Below are 20,510 nucleotides of genomic sequence, written 5' to 3'. Positions count from 1 at the left end.
CCTGTCCAAAAGAAACTGCTTCATCTGGCAGGAGACTGCTCTCTTAAAAGCAGACTGCCTGCAAGCTAGACCTGTGCTACTTAATTTGAGTCCCATCTCCATTCAGCTTGTAGAACATTTTCACCTCTAAATTATCAAAACTTAATTTTGATTTCTTATTTTAATGTCAAAAAATAAAAACTTTTTTTTTAATAGAAAAGCCTTCTCAAAGCTAGCATTTAAATGTGGTTTGTTTTTTTTTTCAACAGAATAACCCTTCATGTAACATTTTCAGGCAGCCAACTCTTGAAGGTATACGCAGCTGGAGAGCTGACCATGCCTAATGCCCTGAATCTGTTTATCTGACTGCCTTATCTAGTAGGATTGCTCTGAAATCATTTTTCCTTACATGACTCTGGGAGGGTCAGCTGTTGAGGTCATGCATAAAATTACACTCTGAGGCAGTCAGGGCACGGTTTGTATAGAAAATAAACTGCTCCCAAAAATACTATAAAAATGCATCATATGCTAGTTGTGTAAGAATACATCCAGAGAGTGCTAAGCAGTTGAGTGCTTTTTGATCTCTAATTGGCAGTAGTACCTATGGTGAGTGACATCCGGATGTAGGTGTCAGGCAGGAACACCCAGGCTATGATGCTCCCTGTACTGTCCAGTGGCAGAATGGTTCTTGTTATTGAAACCTGAGGGGAAGAAAGCAGGAAAAGATGAATAAATGACAGTTTTGAAACCTGAAGATAAATTTCAGAAATGAAAATGAGCCACAAGAGACAGGCTGGAAAATAAAATCAAAAAACAATACCAGTATCTTGGAAACTCATGAGAAATGGAAAAACTTACCAACCTCTTAAATGCCAAGGAGTCCCTGGACTTGCTGATCACCAGAAGATTTGTATTTTGTGACAAAGCCCTCTGTTTGATTGGCCTGGAGGGAGCTCTTACTCGTGTACCCGAGAGAGCTGTACCTCCATTTAAAGGCTCACCCCATCTCTGAGAAAGAAATTCACTCACAAAACCACTCTGAAAAGCAGACATCTCTCAAAGTAGAATTTAAATACGTGTTTACATGGTGGGTATGACAGATACAATGGCTTTAGTGTCAGATGAGCAGAAATAAAAGGAAAACCCCTTTTCTGCCTGTCTAGACCTCAGAAGTCTCACCATGCTCTGTGTATCATCCGTGAATCTCTTCTGGGTATCATCCTGTCATGCTGTTGGCATGCTTACCTGCCTCAAGATGAGAGCACCAGTTCTTATGCAAACATGTCCACCCCAAGATTTGCCTTCAAAGAAGAAAACAGACAATGGAGGAAGCATGTAGGCTTTACATTTAATCTTCCTCTGGATCTCTGTTTGGATTTACATCTTCTCTTCCCCTCAAATCAGGAAGTTAATTTGAATCTTTTCCTGAGGGAGTACCTTACATTCCCTCCCTAGCTTTTAAAATGATGATGCCACTTGAAAAATAGGAAGCAGAGCATCTCCAGTCCAGAAGATTAACAGAACCTGTCAATGATCCACAGTGCTTAATTAATTATAAGCATCAATAATGTAAACATCATTGCCTCCTAGAAACCAAGTTTCATTCCTCTTTGTATATCTTCTCTGTACATTGAATTTTACAGCCCTTATACATACACGAACACCAACACATAGTGTGTATGCGTATATATATCATCACGATTTCATGTCAGGAATAGGTTGGTTATGCAACAGGATAAAGAACTAAATTTAAGGTTCAACAACTTCTTTTTTTTTTTGAACAGGCAAATATATCGATTTATCAAAAGCACACTTTAATGATTATTAAGAGTTACAGCTAAGTCTCTTAACCTCCTGGAGGCTTTAACTATCCAGTAAGGCTGCAACGCTGCCTAACCTCAGCTGCAGAGCCTGGCAATGGGGAGTCCACCAAGCAGTGGCTCTATGGTCCTTCTGCATCCTGTCACCTTGTCCAGAGGTGCTGTGTGAAGCCATGCAGACTTCAATCATCCTTTACATGCAAAATCTGCATCAAATGTACAACAGATAATGTTAGGATCATCTGCAAGTCATTTGGTTTGGAAACACATGTGAATGGCATCAGTTTTATGGCAGCCTGTTTGTGGCTGCCACTGGGCAATTCACTACATGCTGGGGTGACCTCTTGGTTTTCAATTCCTTACAAAAGCTAACCACACATTTTAAGTAGTGGTTCCATTGATTTCTATGGTATTTTGATTCACTACTGTATTTCCAACCTACTAGTGAAGCAAAAATTACTTTAATTCTGTTTTAATTTAATGGAGTGAAGCCAACAGAAGACTTTTATAAGTGCTTGCTTTAATAATGCTGCCTGCACGTATGTTAAAAGATGAAGCCACATCTCCTTCCCCCTCTCATCAAGACTGACACGTTTTGGAGAGAGAGGAACATCTGCTCAGTGTAGCCTGGAGAAGGATTTCCTCCAGACACATAGCAGGCACTGTACTTGGGGTATCGACCTCTAACTCTAGCTTTGAGGCAACCCATGTCTGACAGCTGAATCAAAAAGAACGACTTTGGTTTTAGTCATCTTCCTCAGCATGCCTGAAATCCACAGCCTGACAGAACTGCCAAAGGCTTAATGATATTCCATGTCTGAGGAAGCCTGACTCCTGGACACTGTGAATGAACTTGAGTTCTGTATAATAAAACCTCTCAGTAATAAAATATTAAATACTCCTCTGAGTATTTAATCCATCTAAACGGCTTCAGGCTTTACAAGGTATTTGTCACCTCAGTAGTTATGTACAGGGAGCAGCCATCATGATGGAAATAGAACATGCCAGAAAATATGCAATCTTGCTCGGCTGCTTAATGACAGGACCTTGAAGCACTCCCCTAGAAAATATTTGGGGAGCATTTGATTGCTTGATTCACATTAGGCTGTTGGAAATATAACAGTGGCAAATTCCCAAGACGGTATTGATTGTTTTCATAAGGAGTAGCAGCAGGGTATACAGTTAGGCTATTACTGGATGAAGCACAGGAGAACTCTTTTATTTAAATGATTTACTGTGATGGAATAGAAGAGGAGGATAAGTTATATTGTGGCAGCAATGGCTTAAAGATAGATGAGAGGCAAAGTTGGTAGAAAGAGGTTGTAGCTTTTATTAGGCTACCTGATACAGTTAGAAACAAGGCTCAGGATCCCAAGAAAGCTTGATTTTGGAGCACAGCATAACAATACATCCTTGAACTAGCTTTCCAGTAGCCAGGTGGTGCAGCAAACTAAACAAGTCACATACTTCTTAAAACAGGGCTTTTTATTCCATCTTTCTCCATCATAATTTGGGCTCCTGCCTGTCCAGTGTATATAATAGAGTCATCCCATGTATATATAGGCCTCTCGTTTTGCCCTCTCAAAAACCCTACCTCCTGAATGTTAATAACCACGTTGGTAAAAAAAAAAAATAAATAAATAAAATAAAATAATAAATAAATAAATAACAAGCACCACCCCTAGCCCCAGCCTTGTGTAGCCAGTGACATCCCCAAACCTGACATCTCAACCCACAGCACTGTCACCCTCTACCCCCAACCCATCTCCTTTCTCTCTCAACCCAAATCCAGAGCCCTGTATCAAAAATCTATGCTTCTGGCCCAGATGTTCCTAAGGCTCCAGCCTCCTTAGGATTCCCAGAGGAGTCACCTCTTCTCTGGGACATCCTGGCTCGTTTTCCCCAGCTGACAAGCTGGGTGTCCACTAGGAAGGAGCAGCACAGCCCAGTACCATCAGGTCTGCATAGCTGGCACTGTTCATCTCCCGATTTAGCTCAGTCCCCTTCCAACAGAGGGAGAGGAGGGAATGCAGAGAAGTGAAGCTCTGCCCAGCCAACCAGCTGTTCCTGCGCTCACCCTTCCTGGAAGTCATTAATCACTTTGGATTTGTGCTGGCACAGAGGCCAAAGCAGGAGCATTTTGCAGGAAGCAATTAATTTTTGTCACATGCTCTCAGAACACCCTCTCCAGCACCGTGAATCGTGGCAGCTCCAAAGATGCGCCGCAGTCACTGTGTTTTTGCACACTGATGCATCTTCCAGGGGCTGGTATGTCCCTGCCCAGTGACAGCCCACTGCCTGCAAGGGGCACACGCTGCTCCCCCATGGGGGCAACACAGCACTGCTCCTAATCACAGCATACAATGTAGTGAGTCAAAACGTGAACGTCTTTTTCCATGATCAAGTAGTAGCTGCTTCCATTCCAGGTCTGAAATGCGTACTTATCTCTGCTGTCAAAACATGGAGTAATTCATGTAGTGTTACTGCACACAGTGCAACGCTTCAGAAGCAGAAGAAATGTCTAATAACTATTTCTACCAGCCATGTGTTGGGAGTTAAGAGCCTGGAAGTTAGGGAATGGAAAGGAAAAGAGACAGAAAATAGTCTGGTGCAGTCTGACTTAGAAACAGCTATAAAATGGAGGGGAGGGAAGGGCCTTAGCAAACAAGATGCTTTTAGGTTAGAATGGAGCTCACATTGTGAGGCACGAAATGGTATGTGAAGGATCTGGGTCTGCGAAAGGATCTGCGTCCCTGCAGAAGACCGTCGTCAATGAGGTGAAAATGCATGGAGCACTGGAGGAGAACTATTCCCCTAATCCTGATCATATTCTTCTTTATTAATTAGGCTGAACAGCCTGGGGACATGAATGTGGATGAGGTTTCAAAATTCCTTAGGAAGTGTCTGGAATGTGAATCCCATGGGAAAGAAAGAGAGACTTGTAGAAGTCCACACTCAACTAGATGAATAACTCCACAGAGAAGCTATTTGGTAGAACAGAACAGAAAAAGTAACTGACCAGCAAAGAAAATGAATCTAAGAGGTAAGAAAATGTAAGAAAATGAGAGTCAATAAAAGTCAATCCAGGTTAGGCTTTACAAAAGTAAAATAGGAATAGGTGCTACAGGCATACGAATAATGCAGAACAGCAAGGGAAGAGGCATGCTAGGCTGTATGAGTCTAAGAAAAGTCATTAGTCCCTCTTCTTTGAATTTAAGTTGCAACAAGGATATAGAAGAAGGAGAGCATAATGGAATTGCTATTCACGGTAGGCAACAAATTTCAAATCTTTATGAGCATAAACTGAAAAGAGAGCAATTTCCACTGAAGGAAATTCAAGGCGTACAATTCCAAATCTTGTAGTTAGGGCTGTTAGTATATGTTTCAAATCAGGAGTGATATTGTGTGTCTGGAGAACAGTGAAACTGAGGGAATGAGCGGGGAGGTGAAAAACAGTGCACAACTAGACATCCATTAGTCAGAATCTAATAGTATAATATGATTTAAAATCCATTATGAAGAAAAGAATAAATACCTGGAAGTAAATGGGAAATTAAATAAAATGCAACACAGACTTAGCAAAAAGAGATTCATTTTTGTTTGATAACATTTTCTAGAAAATAGAAGTTGAGAAAATCTAATCCATTTGGACCTTGTTAAAGCATCTGAAACAGTGGTGGGAAATTAACAGAGACGCTGAAGGGATGGAGTAGAGTAAAAATAATGTAATGTGGATACAGAAGCCATGAGTGAGTAAAACAACAAAAGGATATGTAGGAAGGAAAACTGGATGTTGCTTTCTGCTACTGGTGGAGCCAGGGATTTCTCCGGGGTGTCATCTTATCCTCAGGTATCCAGTGGTAAAGGAGGAACTGCAGCAAGGAAATTTGCATTAGACTCCCAGTTGGTCAAGGCACTGTCAATAATTATGTCCCACCATGCAGGAAAGCTGGAGACCTTGAAGCCTGGAATAACAGAATTGAAATGAAATGCACTTAATGTATTCAATAAAAATATTTGCTTGTTTTTGTGAATAATATACCCTAGATTATGATAACCTGCAATAATTGTATTCGCTGTGCTCAGCAGTGGCAAGGCATCCCCTGGATACTTTGTCCAGTTTGGGCCATTAAAGAAAGAGGGGGGACAGCCAAAAACAACCAGGGGAGATAAACAAGAATGAGGAGAGGTTTAACAAACATGCCAGTGAGGAAAGAATTAGAGATGATAAAGTTAAGCAAGAGATGTTCAAGAGGCCAGATGGTAACAGTCCTGAAACACAGGAGAGACTGCCTTCTTTAGAGGAAAGAAAAAGTCTGTTTTCTATGTCTGCTGCTGGTGAGACAGGAAATCACGGAGCAGCTTTAGCCTGCAGTGGGGAGATTTAGCTTAAGCATCATGAAAAACTTTTTAAATGAAAATGATAGTTAAGCACTGGGATAGATTGCTAAGGACTTTGAAGTGCAGTTATCTCAAGAAGTTTTTGTTGTATAAATATCACTCAGGAACAATTTTGGCAGATCTATTCCAGGAGAAGAGCACTGGACTGTTTCATGGCTCTCACCTGTTTTGGAGGGAGCTTCATTCACACTGTCTTTTCCTCCTATTTGCTCTTTTTGGCCACCCTATATAGACCACCTCCCACTAATGAAGGGAACTAATGTTGGGACTCCAAGCTGTACATGGGTAAACTAGCTGTTTAGTCAGCCTTCTCCTAATTCCTCAAGCAACACATATTTAGGACTGCTGTGGCCTACATCCCTTAGGTGTCAGTTCCTTGATAAGGCTTAAAAGGGAAATGTTGTGGCCACCGGCTCCATGGGGCAGTGGAATGAGTGGGGAGGCAGCACGGTGAGCAATAGGGTCAGCTTGCTTTGCTGCTTGGGGACTGCCTCATGGTGGAGAAGCAGGAAGAGCCCAAGGGCTGTAAGCATCCAGACTGCAAAAGATAGGGGGAACTGGCTGAGGAGCTCAGTTCAGGTTCTCAACTCTGCTCTGCAATGCACGATTGTGGCAGTGGGGAACATGCCACTGTCAGGACTGTAGGAACTGGCTGGTACCTTCACAGTGCTGGAGTTACCTACATTGCCCTTTCTACAGGTCAGCAGGAAGGGGAAGCTGTGCATCATGCCTCATGCTCAGAAAGCCCACTGTACCTGCTGTGTGGGGTCCAACTATGATCCTTGGTGAAGGTCTCAAATCCCAGACAAAGATACCGTGAGTACTGGAGGCTGAAAGTGGGGACAGTAACCCTGAATCTGTTGGCTTTGTTGGCATCATTGTCTTCTGTTGCTGTGTAGGCGCCTGTCTCTGATGGTGCCAGTAGCAGATGTCTGTATATTTCTAGGCTAGAACAGTAAGGCCATTCCTGTATTTCACTATTTCACAGGCCATTCAAGACAAGAGCTCAGCCACACTCAGGCTGTGTTATGGCACTGCTTTACCTGTACAAACAGCTCCTGAAAGGACAGCTCTGCTGCCACCTGTGTGTTCACCACCTCACTGCCTAGCTCCAATGAAAGTAGTGCCTAGAAATGCAGATAGCAGCTCTATCTTCTAGACCTCCACAACAGCATCAGCAGCAGCTGGAGGAGAATTTCAGAAGAGGCTCATTATAAATGAAAGCCTAGCTGCTGAATCACTGAGCAGTGATTGAAATCTTGAACCTTCACTCACCTGAGTTAAATGGAGCATTACTCTCCTCTGACCTGCAAGTTGTGCAGTCATTTACAAAGTGCCCAGTGAACCTGGCAAGGCTCCACATCCCTTTCATATTGCAGGAATGCCTACAAGTGCCTTACGTGTAGGACAAAGGTGAACAAGCAAGAGACCCTTGCTTTCACTTACAGAGGAAAAGTTCCTTATTTCCCCCCAAATTTTTGCTTGTTTGTAAACAAGAAAATTAATTCCAAGTTACAGGATTCAATATTTGGAAGTTTATTGTTGAAGACAGCTGATTTGAACTTGGATATACTGCCTTGTATGGCACCCTCTGCTCAGACCACTTAAGGTTCATTTAACACACAAATCTGTAGGCCAGCTCCATTTAGAAGCAAAGCTTAATTTCAGTGCTCTTGAAGATATAGTATGCAGGTAAGATACAGTTTAAAGGAAATGGCTGGATATGCACAGGAGGTACTTTCAGGGGATACATGTTTATTGTAATAAGGTGAATTGTTTGTAGCATATATAGGATCTCTAGGTGAGATTTGTGAAAACTTTTAGAGTCCTACTCACAGTCCATAATACCTGTGCTCCTCTTTGTTCCAGGGATACTTTTGGAAGTCTTCTTACAGTCTTCGTGCATCTTCTTTTGCATTTGTACAACTACCTCATTGTGTGCTTTACCAGGAACAGACACCGCTATCTGATGTAGGAGCAGTGTTCAATATGCACAGGGCTTTTACGGAGTTGTCGTCCTTATCTCACTCTCCACTGAAGCTTTCCTCAAACACATAGATTAATACTATATGAATCACTCCGTGTTTTAACAGCAGAGATAACTACAGTGCTCCAGTACATGCATGTAGTAGTCTGAGTAAGATTTTTCATCTACCCTTTAGAGGGCTGATTTTAGCAGGTGACTATTACAGAGGTTGCTGTAGACCCTGGTGTTCAAGATGGGGGTCCCATGTAGGATATTCACAACATGCTGCTAACAACAGGATTACTCCTCCTGTCTCAAAAGAAAAAAAAAAAAAGGGGGGGGGGGGCGGGAGGGGACTGGACTTGGGGGACTTGGGTATAAACATTAATGACAGCATACAAACAAAATATGTGTGAAGGAAATATGTGTAAAGAAAACACACTGCTATATTACAGAAAGATCACACTCATTATACATATACATATGTAGAAATAATATGATTAAAATAAGGAAGAAAAATAAGGTTACATACAGAGGTGCATCTTAATAAACATCTTATAAACACTATGAAAAGACAGTTTCAGATTTAGCACACATTTTTTTCTAGCTTGTTCAGAATTGCATTTTATGAAGTTATTTTAAGAATTTGATTCCAAATTTTCAAGTAGTAATAGCTAAAAGAATTTACTAGGGAACTACAGATCACATCATAAACTTTGTATAAAATAATTTCAATCATCAATCAAACTCTAGAGCAAAAATGTTGATCTCCATTAAATACCACAAATTGAATCTTGTAATCAGTTAAGTCAAAGGCAAAATTCCATTGATTTCCATAGGTTTGGGGTTACAAAATTCTATTAAAAATATTACCACTATTGATTAATTTTGGTCATTTATTAAATTAGTTTGTGTGGAACTATGCTTATTTTTCAGTAGACTTAGTTTCATTACATTGTTCTCTATCACGGCTGCGTGATCTTATTAAAAATATTGTTGAGCTTGTTCTAATGTGAACTGAGAAAATGCTGTTCTTTATGCCTATAAACCATGCTGGTACAAGTGGGTCTTAGTAAAAATATAGTAAAAATATGGGCCTGACTGACCCAAATATGTTTTTTTAAAAATATATATATCACCGTATCCTGTGGCAGGCAGCCAACGCAGTGTTTGTGATCTATGCAATATTGCAAAATGTGGTGAGCCACAAGGAGTTTGCAAGGGAATACTGCTGCTTCTAAAAAGAAGGATGTGAATGAGTTTGGCCTGTATGGATTACAAAAGAAATTGTCACTTTCACCAAAAAGATTATATTTTGGATGAATATAGAGCTATGTTTATTCTCTGAAATAAGGGATATTTTTCATGTATTTCAGCTTACCTTCCTCTGATGAATAAATTCTTCATGCAACCCTCCATTAAACCTACAGTAAATCAATCTGCTTGTGAATGCTTTCCTTTTAAACCATCGTTATCTTGTCTTTATTCACTGTTATCCCCTCTTTCCCAGGAAAGAAAAAAAAAAAAAAAAACTGAACCAGCTCTTTAACTCTCCTCTTATTTTCAGTAGGCCAGTACTTCATATCACAGTGGAACCGTAAACCCCTTAATTCTGGTTTCTGCATAAAATGCAAACAACAACAAAGCCACACAACCCCAAAGCTATTCCAAGTTACTATTAAAACAGCATTCAACAGTCACCTTGCTGTCATTACAGCTGTACATGCTGCAGCACTAGCCCCAGCAAAGCCCAATTGGGGTAACAGCAGCTCCAAAATGCAGCAGCAGTCACGGGACAGGAGGCAACACCAGCTTTCTAGCTGTCCTTTCCTGTGAACGCTGAGGTACATCCAGGCAGGTTGAATGCTTAAAAAATAAAAATAATAAAAAGGAAAAGGCAGGAGGCATCTAGACATACTGACTCCTGGAGTATGAGCTTTCAGTGGTCCTGTGCAGATGCTGGCTGTGCAGCGGGTGGTGGGGTGGTGCAGAGTAGCCGTAGCTCCTGGTTTTCTCACAGCAGCGGCAGAAGCAGCAGAATATGGCTCCGGCTGCCAAGAGGCAGAAGGCAGCCACCCAGCCCAGGTAGAGAGCCTCACCAAGCTCCCTTTTCTGTGCAACGTTGACTGCGGGATTGTAGAAGTCCTTGATGATGGTGTTGGCAACCCAGCAGACTGGAATGAGCGTGATGGCACCCGAGAGGATGAAGAGGAGCCCAGCCGTCAAGAGAATATAGCCCTTGGCCGGCCAGCTGCTCTGCCTGCACCGCGTGCACTTCATCCCAACAGCAGCAACCAGGAATGCCAGGGAGGAGAGCGCTGACCCGGCACACATCAGCCCCCTGGATGCCTGCAGGTCCGCAGAGAGGGCCAGCACGGAGTCGTAGACCTTGCACTGCATCCTGATGTTGGCTTGCCTGATGCAGTGCATCCACAGGCCTTCCCAGATGGTCTCAAACACGATAATGTTGTGCTCGATGAAGGCAGACACCCTCCACTGGGGCATACCCGTGACTGCGAATGTCCCGATCATGCCAATGCCTCCGATGAGCAGCCCCGCGACCTGCAAAGCCCCACTAACCATGCTGCCTTTGAGAGGTGTGCAACACCCAACAGGTTCACCCTGCCAGGTGCACGCTGATGGCAAAAAAAAAAAAAAAAAAAAAAAAAAAAAAAAGCAATTTTGTCCAAAAGTAGCTGTCCCTTGTGCAAAGAAAGTTTCAGTCAGGCTGCACAACCTTAAATCAGCTTAAATCTGGCACGCGCTACCTGGGACTTGGCTGCGCCTTCGTCGCCTTTATAATTCCCCTGCCACCACTGACTCAAAGAGGCAGACCGAACGATCAAGTGGAACAGCTTCCCAAGGCAAGAGACAGGACAGGGTGTGAGTAAACCAGCGGGAGCCATTTAGAATAAATGCACCGTCTGAGGAAGGTACATTTGCATTGAAGTTGCTTATTAAAAAAAAAAAAAAAAAGACTGGTCTGCGCAGGGAGACCGTGTGTGCACCGGTGCAGTCAGTGAGGCTGTTACGCTGAATGCTCAGGAAATTTCTGCCTCTGAGCCCTGCTCAGCTCAGGTTCCTGCAGGAGTGGTGGCAGCGGGCCAGGAGGAAAGCAGAGCCGCCCACCCTGCCACAGGGCCTCTGCTCGCAAAAGTGCTCTTGTGCTGGAGCCTGGAGGGGAGTGCTGCGGTGAGAGGATCACGGAACAAAGCAAATCAAAGGGATAAAGTGGCTCTGAACCTGAAACGGATGGCTCCATGGAGAATAGTCAGAGCTGCAAAGAACCATTTAAAAGTTAGAAAGGAACAATGAGAGACCTCAGCCCTGCTAATACCTGTCTACATATACAGTTTCATACGTATCTATTGCTCTTCAGAGTGTGTGCGGATAGCTTCTGGAGATATCCACATGCAACCTGTTACAGCTATCCATCTACAAACGCTTTAGAAAAACATCATTAAAAATAAAAGTATAAGTTAATCATAATAATTATGGAGATAATAGCAGGTAAACAGTTTGTTCAAGAATTCTTGGGTGAACCGTAGACAATCTTGGAAAATGACAGGTCTGGAAATTTGTGAAAGTCAAAGCAATAGAAGCTACAGTCAATCTAGAAAAAAAAATCAAACGTAACAGCAGTTTCTTTTTACAAATTCATACAGCTAGGAATATATGCATGAAATATTCAGCTTGATCTCTAGATGTGTCCTAACATGAAAAAAAAAAAAAATTAGGCATAAACTAAGATATTTTATTATAAAATAGTATACTCCATATGTTAAGACAAGGACTAATTTGTTTATACTGTAATAGATCAATTTAGGATATAATTAGATAGATACTAAAATACTACTCGGCTGCAATTCATCTGAACTTTCTTCCCTCTATTTCTTTCCTTGCCATTTTATATCTTCAAAAGCTGAAATTAAAGGAAAAAAAAAAAAAAAAGAAAAAAAAAAAGAGCAGTGCAGTGCTAAATATGCCAGCTTGTTGGCATATCAAAGATAGGGAAAAGATAAAAGTCCCGCTTACGTATAATATTTTATACTCCCTAAGCATGTTTCTGTGTTAGTGCATAGAAGTATGGTTAGGAGGCAGGCAAAAGTAAGAAGCACTCTACAAATCTTTCCATATTCAGTTTGGATCTTATAACCTCCTGCTTTTCCAACCTCTGCAGCAGGCTGCTGCTTATAAAGCCATGCTGGAAGGATGAAGGCAGGCATCCTCTCCTTTCCTTTCTGGTCCCCTGAGCCCTGATTTGCGGTCAGGCAACTTTTCATTATGCCCTTTTGGTTTCGTTCCTATCTCTGAAATCAAGCCTGCTATCTCTGTGCCTCTCCTATTGCAAAGGCACTGAATGTCTTGCTCTGAACAGTGCATTTCATCTTGTGGCAGCACCAAAAGCATTTTCCTGGATGAGAAGCCAAAGAGAAGTCTGCTTTTGGGGTTCGCTCCTACAGCATGAGAGGCTCTGGATTTGTGTAACTGGAATCACAAGTTGATGCTTCGCATGCTGCCAACTAGTCCTGTCATACTGACCCATAAGCAATGGGCGTCTGGGTACAGGACTTCAGGAAAAGTGAGCAGGGAGAGACTCTTGAATAGTCTGAGCCATAGAAACAGGTAATAATAGTTATCTGGATGTCATCAAATCACACCCATGCCTGAAGCTGTGCCCTTCAAGTCCGTGAGGCTAAGGTCCCTTTCAGTCATCAGAAAAGTCCCACTGTTTTCCTGGGGGAAGAAGGTGGTTAAATCCAGTTCCCCCAAGGGTGATACAAGATGGATTTTGAGGAGGTTATAAATGCACAATATTTTGACACTGCAAAAATGAATTTGGTATATTAAATATATAACTATGTAAATACCATCACATGGCTTTGCAGCCCCGTGGCTGCCACCCAGACAGCAAAGAAAAAGCTACGAGTCTGTATCAGAACAAATAAACAAGCACTTTAATAACATACCAGTACAGAAACACAAATATGAGACAAGCAGCAGGACTGATACTGCTTAAAGACTACTGAAGTTCTAATTTACAGGACATGGAAAATAATTAGCTGAGCAAATATAATTTAACCACGTTATTGATTAATTTACAAAACCATTAAAGCTCCTATATAAATTCATGGCAAGATTGTGTCTGTGCCAAGGATTCAGTATTTGCACATTGTTAGGAGGATTAAATTTGAGTGCCTTATCTTAGTTAAAACCATTTCCAAAAGGAAATGTGGGGAAATCTTATTGAGCATTATGGATTGCATCTGCTTGTCTACAATAAAAACACAGGAAGGGGAGCAAGTCAAGAATCTCACTTTGTTCTTGTCTGTATTCAAACATGCCATTTTAATACAGGGAAGTATCAGAGATATCTGTGATTTTACCATGGGCCAAAGGATCTGATCCATTTTGTTATAAAATAAATACACACACCTATCATTTTACCATTTTCCTTTCTCCTCTCCTCTCCTCTCCTCTCCTCTCCTCTCCTCTCCTCTCCTCTCCTCTCCTCTCCTCTCCTCTCCTCTCCTCTCCTCTCCTCTCCTCTCCTCTCCTCTCCTCTCCTCTCCTCTCCTCTCCTCTCCTCTCCTCTCCTCTCCTCTCCTCTCCTCTCCTCTCCTCTCCTCTCCTCTCCTCTCCTCTCCTCTCCTCTCCTCTCCTCTCCTCTCCTCTCCTCTCCTCTCCTCTCCTCTCCTCTCCTCTCCTCTCCTCTCCTCTCCTTTTTCACAGTTTAAGGTATTAGTATCCACACACTCAGGACCAAGCTTTTCTATGTGACCTGTGTAGTTCCCAGCTCTGTATTCCCAGCTCTGCCTTCTTCCCCTTTCTCCTCTCCAGAGCGGGTGAGTAAGCCAGCTGCAGGCACTCCTCATTCTGTGTTTTGGTGAGTAAGAGAGACCTAAAGCAATGACAGCATTCCATGAGCAGAAAATGGGTAACGTTTCAGCACTGGGCTTGGTTTGTCTGTTACCTTCAAACAAATAGGACCTCAGAACAATTTGCTTCTCTGCCCCTTCTTCACTCTAATAGCACCTTTCTCCAGTAAATCCCCTTGTGTGGGAGCAAGCAGGGATTTCTCACCCTTCTTGCATGGCTTTTCTTCTGAAAAAGAAGAAAACTTACACTTTGGGAAGGAGATGAAGTGAGGAGATAACCCTGTGATTAGCTCAGCTGCCACTTAACACCATTTCTCACAGTTTCTCTGGGAACCCACTACTCCCTACAGGGGCAACACAGCCCCCAAGTCCCTGTCACGACCCATTTTCAACCACTAAAGGTGTTATGGAATAAAACACACCAAGAAAATATGTTTTGAGCATAATGTCCTTCCTCTTCCTGAGAAAATAGCAAGTGTTTTAATTCCAGAATTGTGAAGTGCTAAGAGCAATTGCTGATGCTGAGGGGGAGGTGGGAAGAGGGGGAAGAATTGGTTGCTCAGCACCTCAGAAAATCTCACCCTGCATCAGTAACACATTGCAAAGAATCCTGATTATTGATACTCATATGGAAAACAGAGAAGTGTTGATGTCGGACGAGTTGTTCAGCATTTTCTTTCTTGGAAGGCTATTATTACTGTGTCAGTGGATATGCACTACTCTATGGCTCGCCCCAGGTACACCTGACATTTATTTTGCTTCAAGATCTTTTACCTAATGCAGCAGAACATGAAAAGCCAGTTCAGCATATCTATTCCAAACAGAAACAATCACATACATTCATAATCAGCTTCACTGAAGAGCCACTTCTTTTCAATTGAGGTAGCTTTTACTTCTGTACCATCCTTCTCCCCATCACTTGCTGCTAACAAGAGACCATTGTCTAGATAGCAAATGGCATAATCACAGAAATGCAAAAAGTAATAAGCCTTGGCTGGTAATGTAACAGCATTGCAGATAGTTCTGTGAAATATTTTTGCCTAATATCCCAAATAACTTTACACATTTGGTTCTCTTGCTCCCCACGCTTTAAATCCCATATATAAAATCCATGACAATGTGATGATGTTCCCCTCGGATTAACATGCGGTGCAGAAATTTCAATTTCCCTGCTTTTAACTTCTGTTTGTTTTGTGAAGTGTTAATGCAGAAAATTTGCCTAACTTGGAACTGGGGCATATGGGATTTGGACATGCAGAATCCTGAAAAAATAGTATTTCTGAAGATACTCAATGCCAAGAGAGCATCAGAGGCAACAACTTCTTATGTTACCTGCCTCGGTATGCCTTTAGAAACATCTGAAACCTCATAGAGAGCTGGGTACCTGAACAAAGAACTGACCTATTCATGTCGATGAATCTTCATAAGAACAAACAGAAGAGAATGCTAAACTAAAGAAGGGGAGGGAAAACTAACCACTTGGTGCCATGAAAAAATGGACCAGGTAAAGTTCACGGGTAGATGTCAGAGAATCATTCTGCACCAGGAAAGATTGGCCCTGAGGAGGTTGTAGGACATTTCTGGCCCCAGATTCTTGCACTTGGTGCTGAGATCTTCCATCCTCAGGAAAGGATCACATCAAAGGTGACTTCTGCCTTGAGATACGTAGTTTACGCTCACTGACACCCATCACTCTTCTGCTGTGAAATGAGTAGGAACTTGAAGTATTTTGCATGAAGTCAATTTTTTCTTCCATGCAGAAAGAGAAGTGATCATGTATATGAAGGCCTGGGATTAATATAACTTCAATGTTTTGAGAAAAAGTTATGTGATTGATGTGTTTGAAATAAAATTTAAATCCCAGTTTATTCCATTCAGGTGGTGGCCTTAGCCACATTCTCTAGCATCTCCTGCAATCAGACTACAATTCACAGGTGCCAGACCTTCTCTGAAAGGAAATGTAACATAACTTGACTTGATTAAAAGTTTCATGTCTCCAGTCAAAACCTATCATTTGTGGCATTTCTGCTCCAGCCCGGTTGAAGCATCACCATATTACATTTCATTTTCTATTCTAAAAGCTCCCCAGGCTTCTATTTTTAGCATTCCTGACATTCTTGCTGTGAAGGGCTGCCCATCCTGAATCATAAGACTTTCACAAGTGTGACACGATAGTTCATTAAAGATAAAAACTATTGCCCAACGCTTGTCTTCTGTTATATCCCAGATGCCTCAGCAACTGTGGCAGGATTTCACAGGTGGAACTAAGACCAAAACTTTAGTTTTACCTGCTCACATAGAATCTATGTTGAGAGTCACACAGTGGAAATGTTCACAGAACATAAGGATTGTTTTCAACCTAATTAATAATGTTTTGGTGTAGTAAGATCATTGTAATGATAACATACATGTATATATTGTAGACACAGTTTGGCATTTTTGAGACAACAGTAAAGTTGCAGTTATTTGTAGTAACCTAAGGGGAGAGAGGGAAGAGGGGACTCAGGCAAGCAAAATCACGAATTTAAAACACACGCTGTGTGTGAAGTCAGGAGAATGCTGAAGGGGGAGTGTTGTTTCTTTGGTGTAGCAGTTAAGCTACAGCCCACGAAATCTGCACATCCTTGCTCGAGGTAAGGATGCTGTGTCAAGACCTAGCAGAAAAATAAACAGCATATGCTACCTGATTCTAGTTTTCTGTTTTCTTGAAAGGTGTCCTTGCTCTTTTTCTTGATTTTCCATTTTTTGTTCTTGCTAAAGAAATCTGGGCTCAGAAATCTCAGAAAATTTTTAACATGTTTTTGCCTCTGCAATAGCTTACCTGGCTTTAGCACTGATGGATTATTGTGGATGAGCTAAATAACATCTTCAGAAATGGATCATAGCAGTCTGGCGTGATTTCTGGAAAAAGAACAGACAAAATAGTAACACAATAAATATCCTCAAGCAGGCCAAACGAAGCACTATAGTTTTAGCCTTTGTATGGCAGTCCCAGTAACGTGACACACGCGTCGTGCCAGAAGCCAGCAGCTGGCAGGTTTTTGGAGTGCTCCCACAAATCTTTCGAGGCACAGCCTGGTGCTGCTGGCGTTGCTGCTCCCTTCAGCAGCTGTGCCTGCGCTCTCTTCGGCCTCGGATGCCGCAGCATTGACTCATATCCAGACCTTACCCCTTCTTCCATGCTAAGCCCACCCAGATGTCCAGCTGTGCTCTGGTGTTAATAAGCCCTTCCCCTCCCTGTACAGCCTCCACGTTGTGTTTCTGATGGTAGGAGAGACAGCATAAATATGCAAGCTGCTTTACAAACAAAGCCCCCTGAGCCTGCAATAGCGTTGCAGATCACGGAGCCCACTGCTACACAGAGTATGCCTGCTGCAAGCTCCCACCCGCCACGATTCATAAATCGCCATGAGCCCTGGGATGAGTGAGATGACGGAGGCACCTGCTACTGGCAAACAATTTCCACTCAATCCCTACCCTGGCCAAGGTCCCGCCTTGCTGGGGCAGGAAGGATGGAGCTGCTGCTTCCCTGCATGAGAACCCATCACCTGTGAAAATGGAAGGCAGCAACCATTTGCTGTCTTTTACATGAATGCAGCAAGATCAGGAAATAGTACAGCTCAGGAATCCAGTCTTGGAACATTTATGTGAGCACAGTGATGGTTGTTTTGAGTGCTGGCCCAGGGGAACAAACTTAGATTCATATTCTAAATACCCTTCATGTGTGGGTGCAAGCCACCTGGAGGCACTTTCTAAAGTTCAAAGGGGATAAAGCTTTCTCTTTGTAAACATCATAACTGTCAGCAGAGAGCTAGAAAAAGGCATCTGAAGCAGGTATATATAACTAAAAAGCCTTTAAAATCTGAAAGAAGGATCAAAACACCATATAAAGAGTGATTTCAAATTTTTCTTCCTTATCCACTTCTTCCTCAATTTGATTGTGAAGCCACACTTCCCAGTTTATTTCTGGGTTAAAACTTTCTCCTTTATTGCCAGTTCTCCTCATTCATCAACTTTCTGCTGCTGCATCTGTAAATAACTTGGCCAGGGGTAGCCAATATTTGTGCAGACCAGGCTCTCCCATGTAGGACCCCACCTGAAGCCTGCAAGAGATCTGCTCATGGAGGAACATCAACACCAACACACTTAATGATGCCAAAACACTTCAAGATCAAGGTAACGTGTACCAGCTGCAATGTTATTCACAGATCAATATCCTATTAAATTAGTTGGGGTGCTGCACAATAAATCTTCACAAATTCACCATGAAATACCTATATGACTAAATGGAACAACCTCTTGATGAAACAGGTGAGTGTAGGCAAGAAAAAGGAAGAACTTTCTTGTTAAGTATCATTCACAGTATTTAAGCAAATGTGCAAGAAGTTATTTAAAGGACATCTTAGCCAGATAGTGCTCATCATATTCAACACAAAGTTGTTTGCTCAATGAAAGGCATAAAGGTAAAAAGAAAAGGTAAGATGCGGTTTGGGGCTAGCAGAACAACTGAAAACAAGGATGAGGAAGAGAAGCGAAAGAAGGCAAACTGGGGAGGCTGATGTGTGCTAGGCTGTTAGTTTTTTCACTTGACCCAAAGAGAGAAATTGTGGCTGCTTACAGGCCCCTGGGGGGTGCAGCTCTTCAGCTTCCCATCCCCTTACCTGTCCATATCCTTTTCTCTTTCTGACAAAGCTGCAGGTACATACCCAAACTGTCATTCATCTCATTCATACTTATACATCTGTGGCCCCTGTATCACATGTACGCATGCTGACTCCTCACTTCTGAGAGCTTCCCATCTCCCCCATTCCCTGGTCTGGCTGCTCCCTACATACCAAGGCGGAAAGGACACTCTGCCGAGGCGAGGGTCTGTGCCCAAATCTGTCTTTGTTTCCTCTTAGTGCAAGTCAGGCTGATGATGTTACAGAACATCCACTAACAGGACTTTAGCAAAGCAAAATGCATCTGCACATTTGGTGATGGCTTTTGTATTTGTTTGCAGCCTTCCCGACTGTGCCTGTTAGATCATCACCTTCTCCCAGATTTGTGCTAAAAGCTTATGCCAGCGAGCTCACATTTGAATTTGGTCTATTAAAATGTAAGCCATCAGATGGCACATGTTCAGCTGGCACTCTGCTCTTATAGTTTCATGAAAGTACTGAACAAAAATACTTTTCAGAGATACAGCAATCATCCTGAAACATTATCAGTACTATGACACTGCATCTCCTCAGATAAGTTAAATTTATCCTCATTGGGAAAATGTTCAATTTTCCCCTGCATTTCTTTGTTTGGCTCTATGACCTGTTCTTCTGGAGCGTGAGATTGGGATGCACACATGGAATGCAAGAAGAGCTGGGTGCAATTCTTTCAAGGACAATATTTTTCAGTCCAAGCAGAGTTTGGCTTTTAACAACAACATATGCTGTAGCAAATGTTCTTTTCCATCGATGTTATCCATTATCAGATGAAATTTCCAAATGAAATATTTAAACAATGACAGAAATTCTAAATATTTAATTTAGAACTCTAACCAATGAAAGTATGCTAAAAAATAAGTTGTTAAATAAAAACCCAGCATTTTTCACCGTGTCATCTATTTAGAAAGCCAAAAACTTTTTCTCTGCCTACCAAGAAGTACTATTGAATTGAATTTTATATGAAAATTCCTATGGAAAACAACAACAAATTCAAAAGCAAACTATTTAAAATATATATTTCTCTATCTATTTCCTAAAGTCCTTTTTTTCAAATAGGTAAGAAATTTCCATAGACTGTGTTCCCTCACTTCGCATATGCACATACACTTTTTTCCCTCCTTTAGAAAGGCAGACTGTACAAGCTGCTGTTCCTTGGTTATGTCTACTAAAGGAAAAAGGAAAGCCAGTAACACAGTGCCACAGCCATGTCCCTGCCTCAGGCAGCAGACCTGACAGGAAAGCAACAGACTTGTGCCTGAAACTATGGAACATTTACAGAATTCTGGGCCCCGACTAGGCATATGCATCTCCTGGACTATAAGAAGAAGAAAAAAGCAGTACTGATCAAAGCTCTGCCCCTGGCACAGGACTGTGGAGAATTCACAAACCAAGCCTTGAATTGGTTTCAGCCACCCTGAGCCACCTGAAGCCCCAGAGCTTTGCAGGTGCCCACGGGAGCTGCTTCAGCCCCAGAGCAGTGATATTCAGGTGCTTGAACAGGCTTAGAGAGAAAAGGGATGAATGTACCCAGACCAATACAACTTTGGTAGAGCGAACATATCAACCAGAGTCCCGGGAGATGAAGGATTTCTCAATACATCCATTGCCATCCCAGGGGCTAGTTTCAGCCCTCAGTCCTGTCTAGATTCACTGTCAGCTGCTGTTTCTCACCCCATCCGGCCAGGGATACAAGAATGAGTCCCAGGGTCTAGATTAGGGTTTATCTGCCCTATACACTATACCACAGCACAGAGACACAGGAGCT

The 20,510-nt window shown here is 42.3% G+C and overlaps 1 protein-coding gene across 1 annotated transcript; it reads right to left on the bottom strand.

Annotated features, from left to right (window-relative positions):
* Positions 1-8,539: 8,539 nt before the first annotated feature.
* LOC137859940 (claudin-8-like) lies at positions 8,540-17,022 on the bottom strand. The gene is made up of 2 exons (XM_068689542.1): positions 16,867-17,022; positions 8,540-11,443 (listed from the first exon to the last, which is right to left on the bottom strand). The coding sequence occupies exon 2, from the start codon at positions 10,747-10,749 to the stop codon at positions 10,075-10,077; it is 675 nt and encodes a 224-aa protein (XP_068545643.1). The 5' UTR covers positions 10,750-11,443; positions 16,867-17,022; the 3' UTR covers positions 8,540-10,074.
* Between the last annotated feature and the right edge of the window lie 3,488 nt (positions 17,023-20,510).

The sequence above is a fragment of the Anas acuta genome, chromosome 1 (genome assembly GCF_963932015.1).
Source record: "Anas acuta chromosome 1, bAnaAcu1.1, whole genome shotgun sequence".
Lineage (NCBI taxonomy): Eukaryota > Metazoa > Chordata > Aves > Anseriformes > Anatidae > Anas > Anas acuta.
This window is presented reverse-complemented; position numbering and strand designations above follow the sequence as displayed.

Excerpts from the sequence above, each read along its gene's own strand:
- LOC137859940 (XM_068689542.1), bottom strand. The coding sequence starts at position 10,749 with ATGGTTAGTGGGGCTTTGCAGGTCGCGGGGCTGCTCATCGGAGGCATT.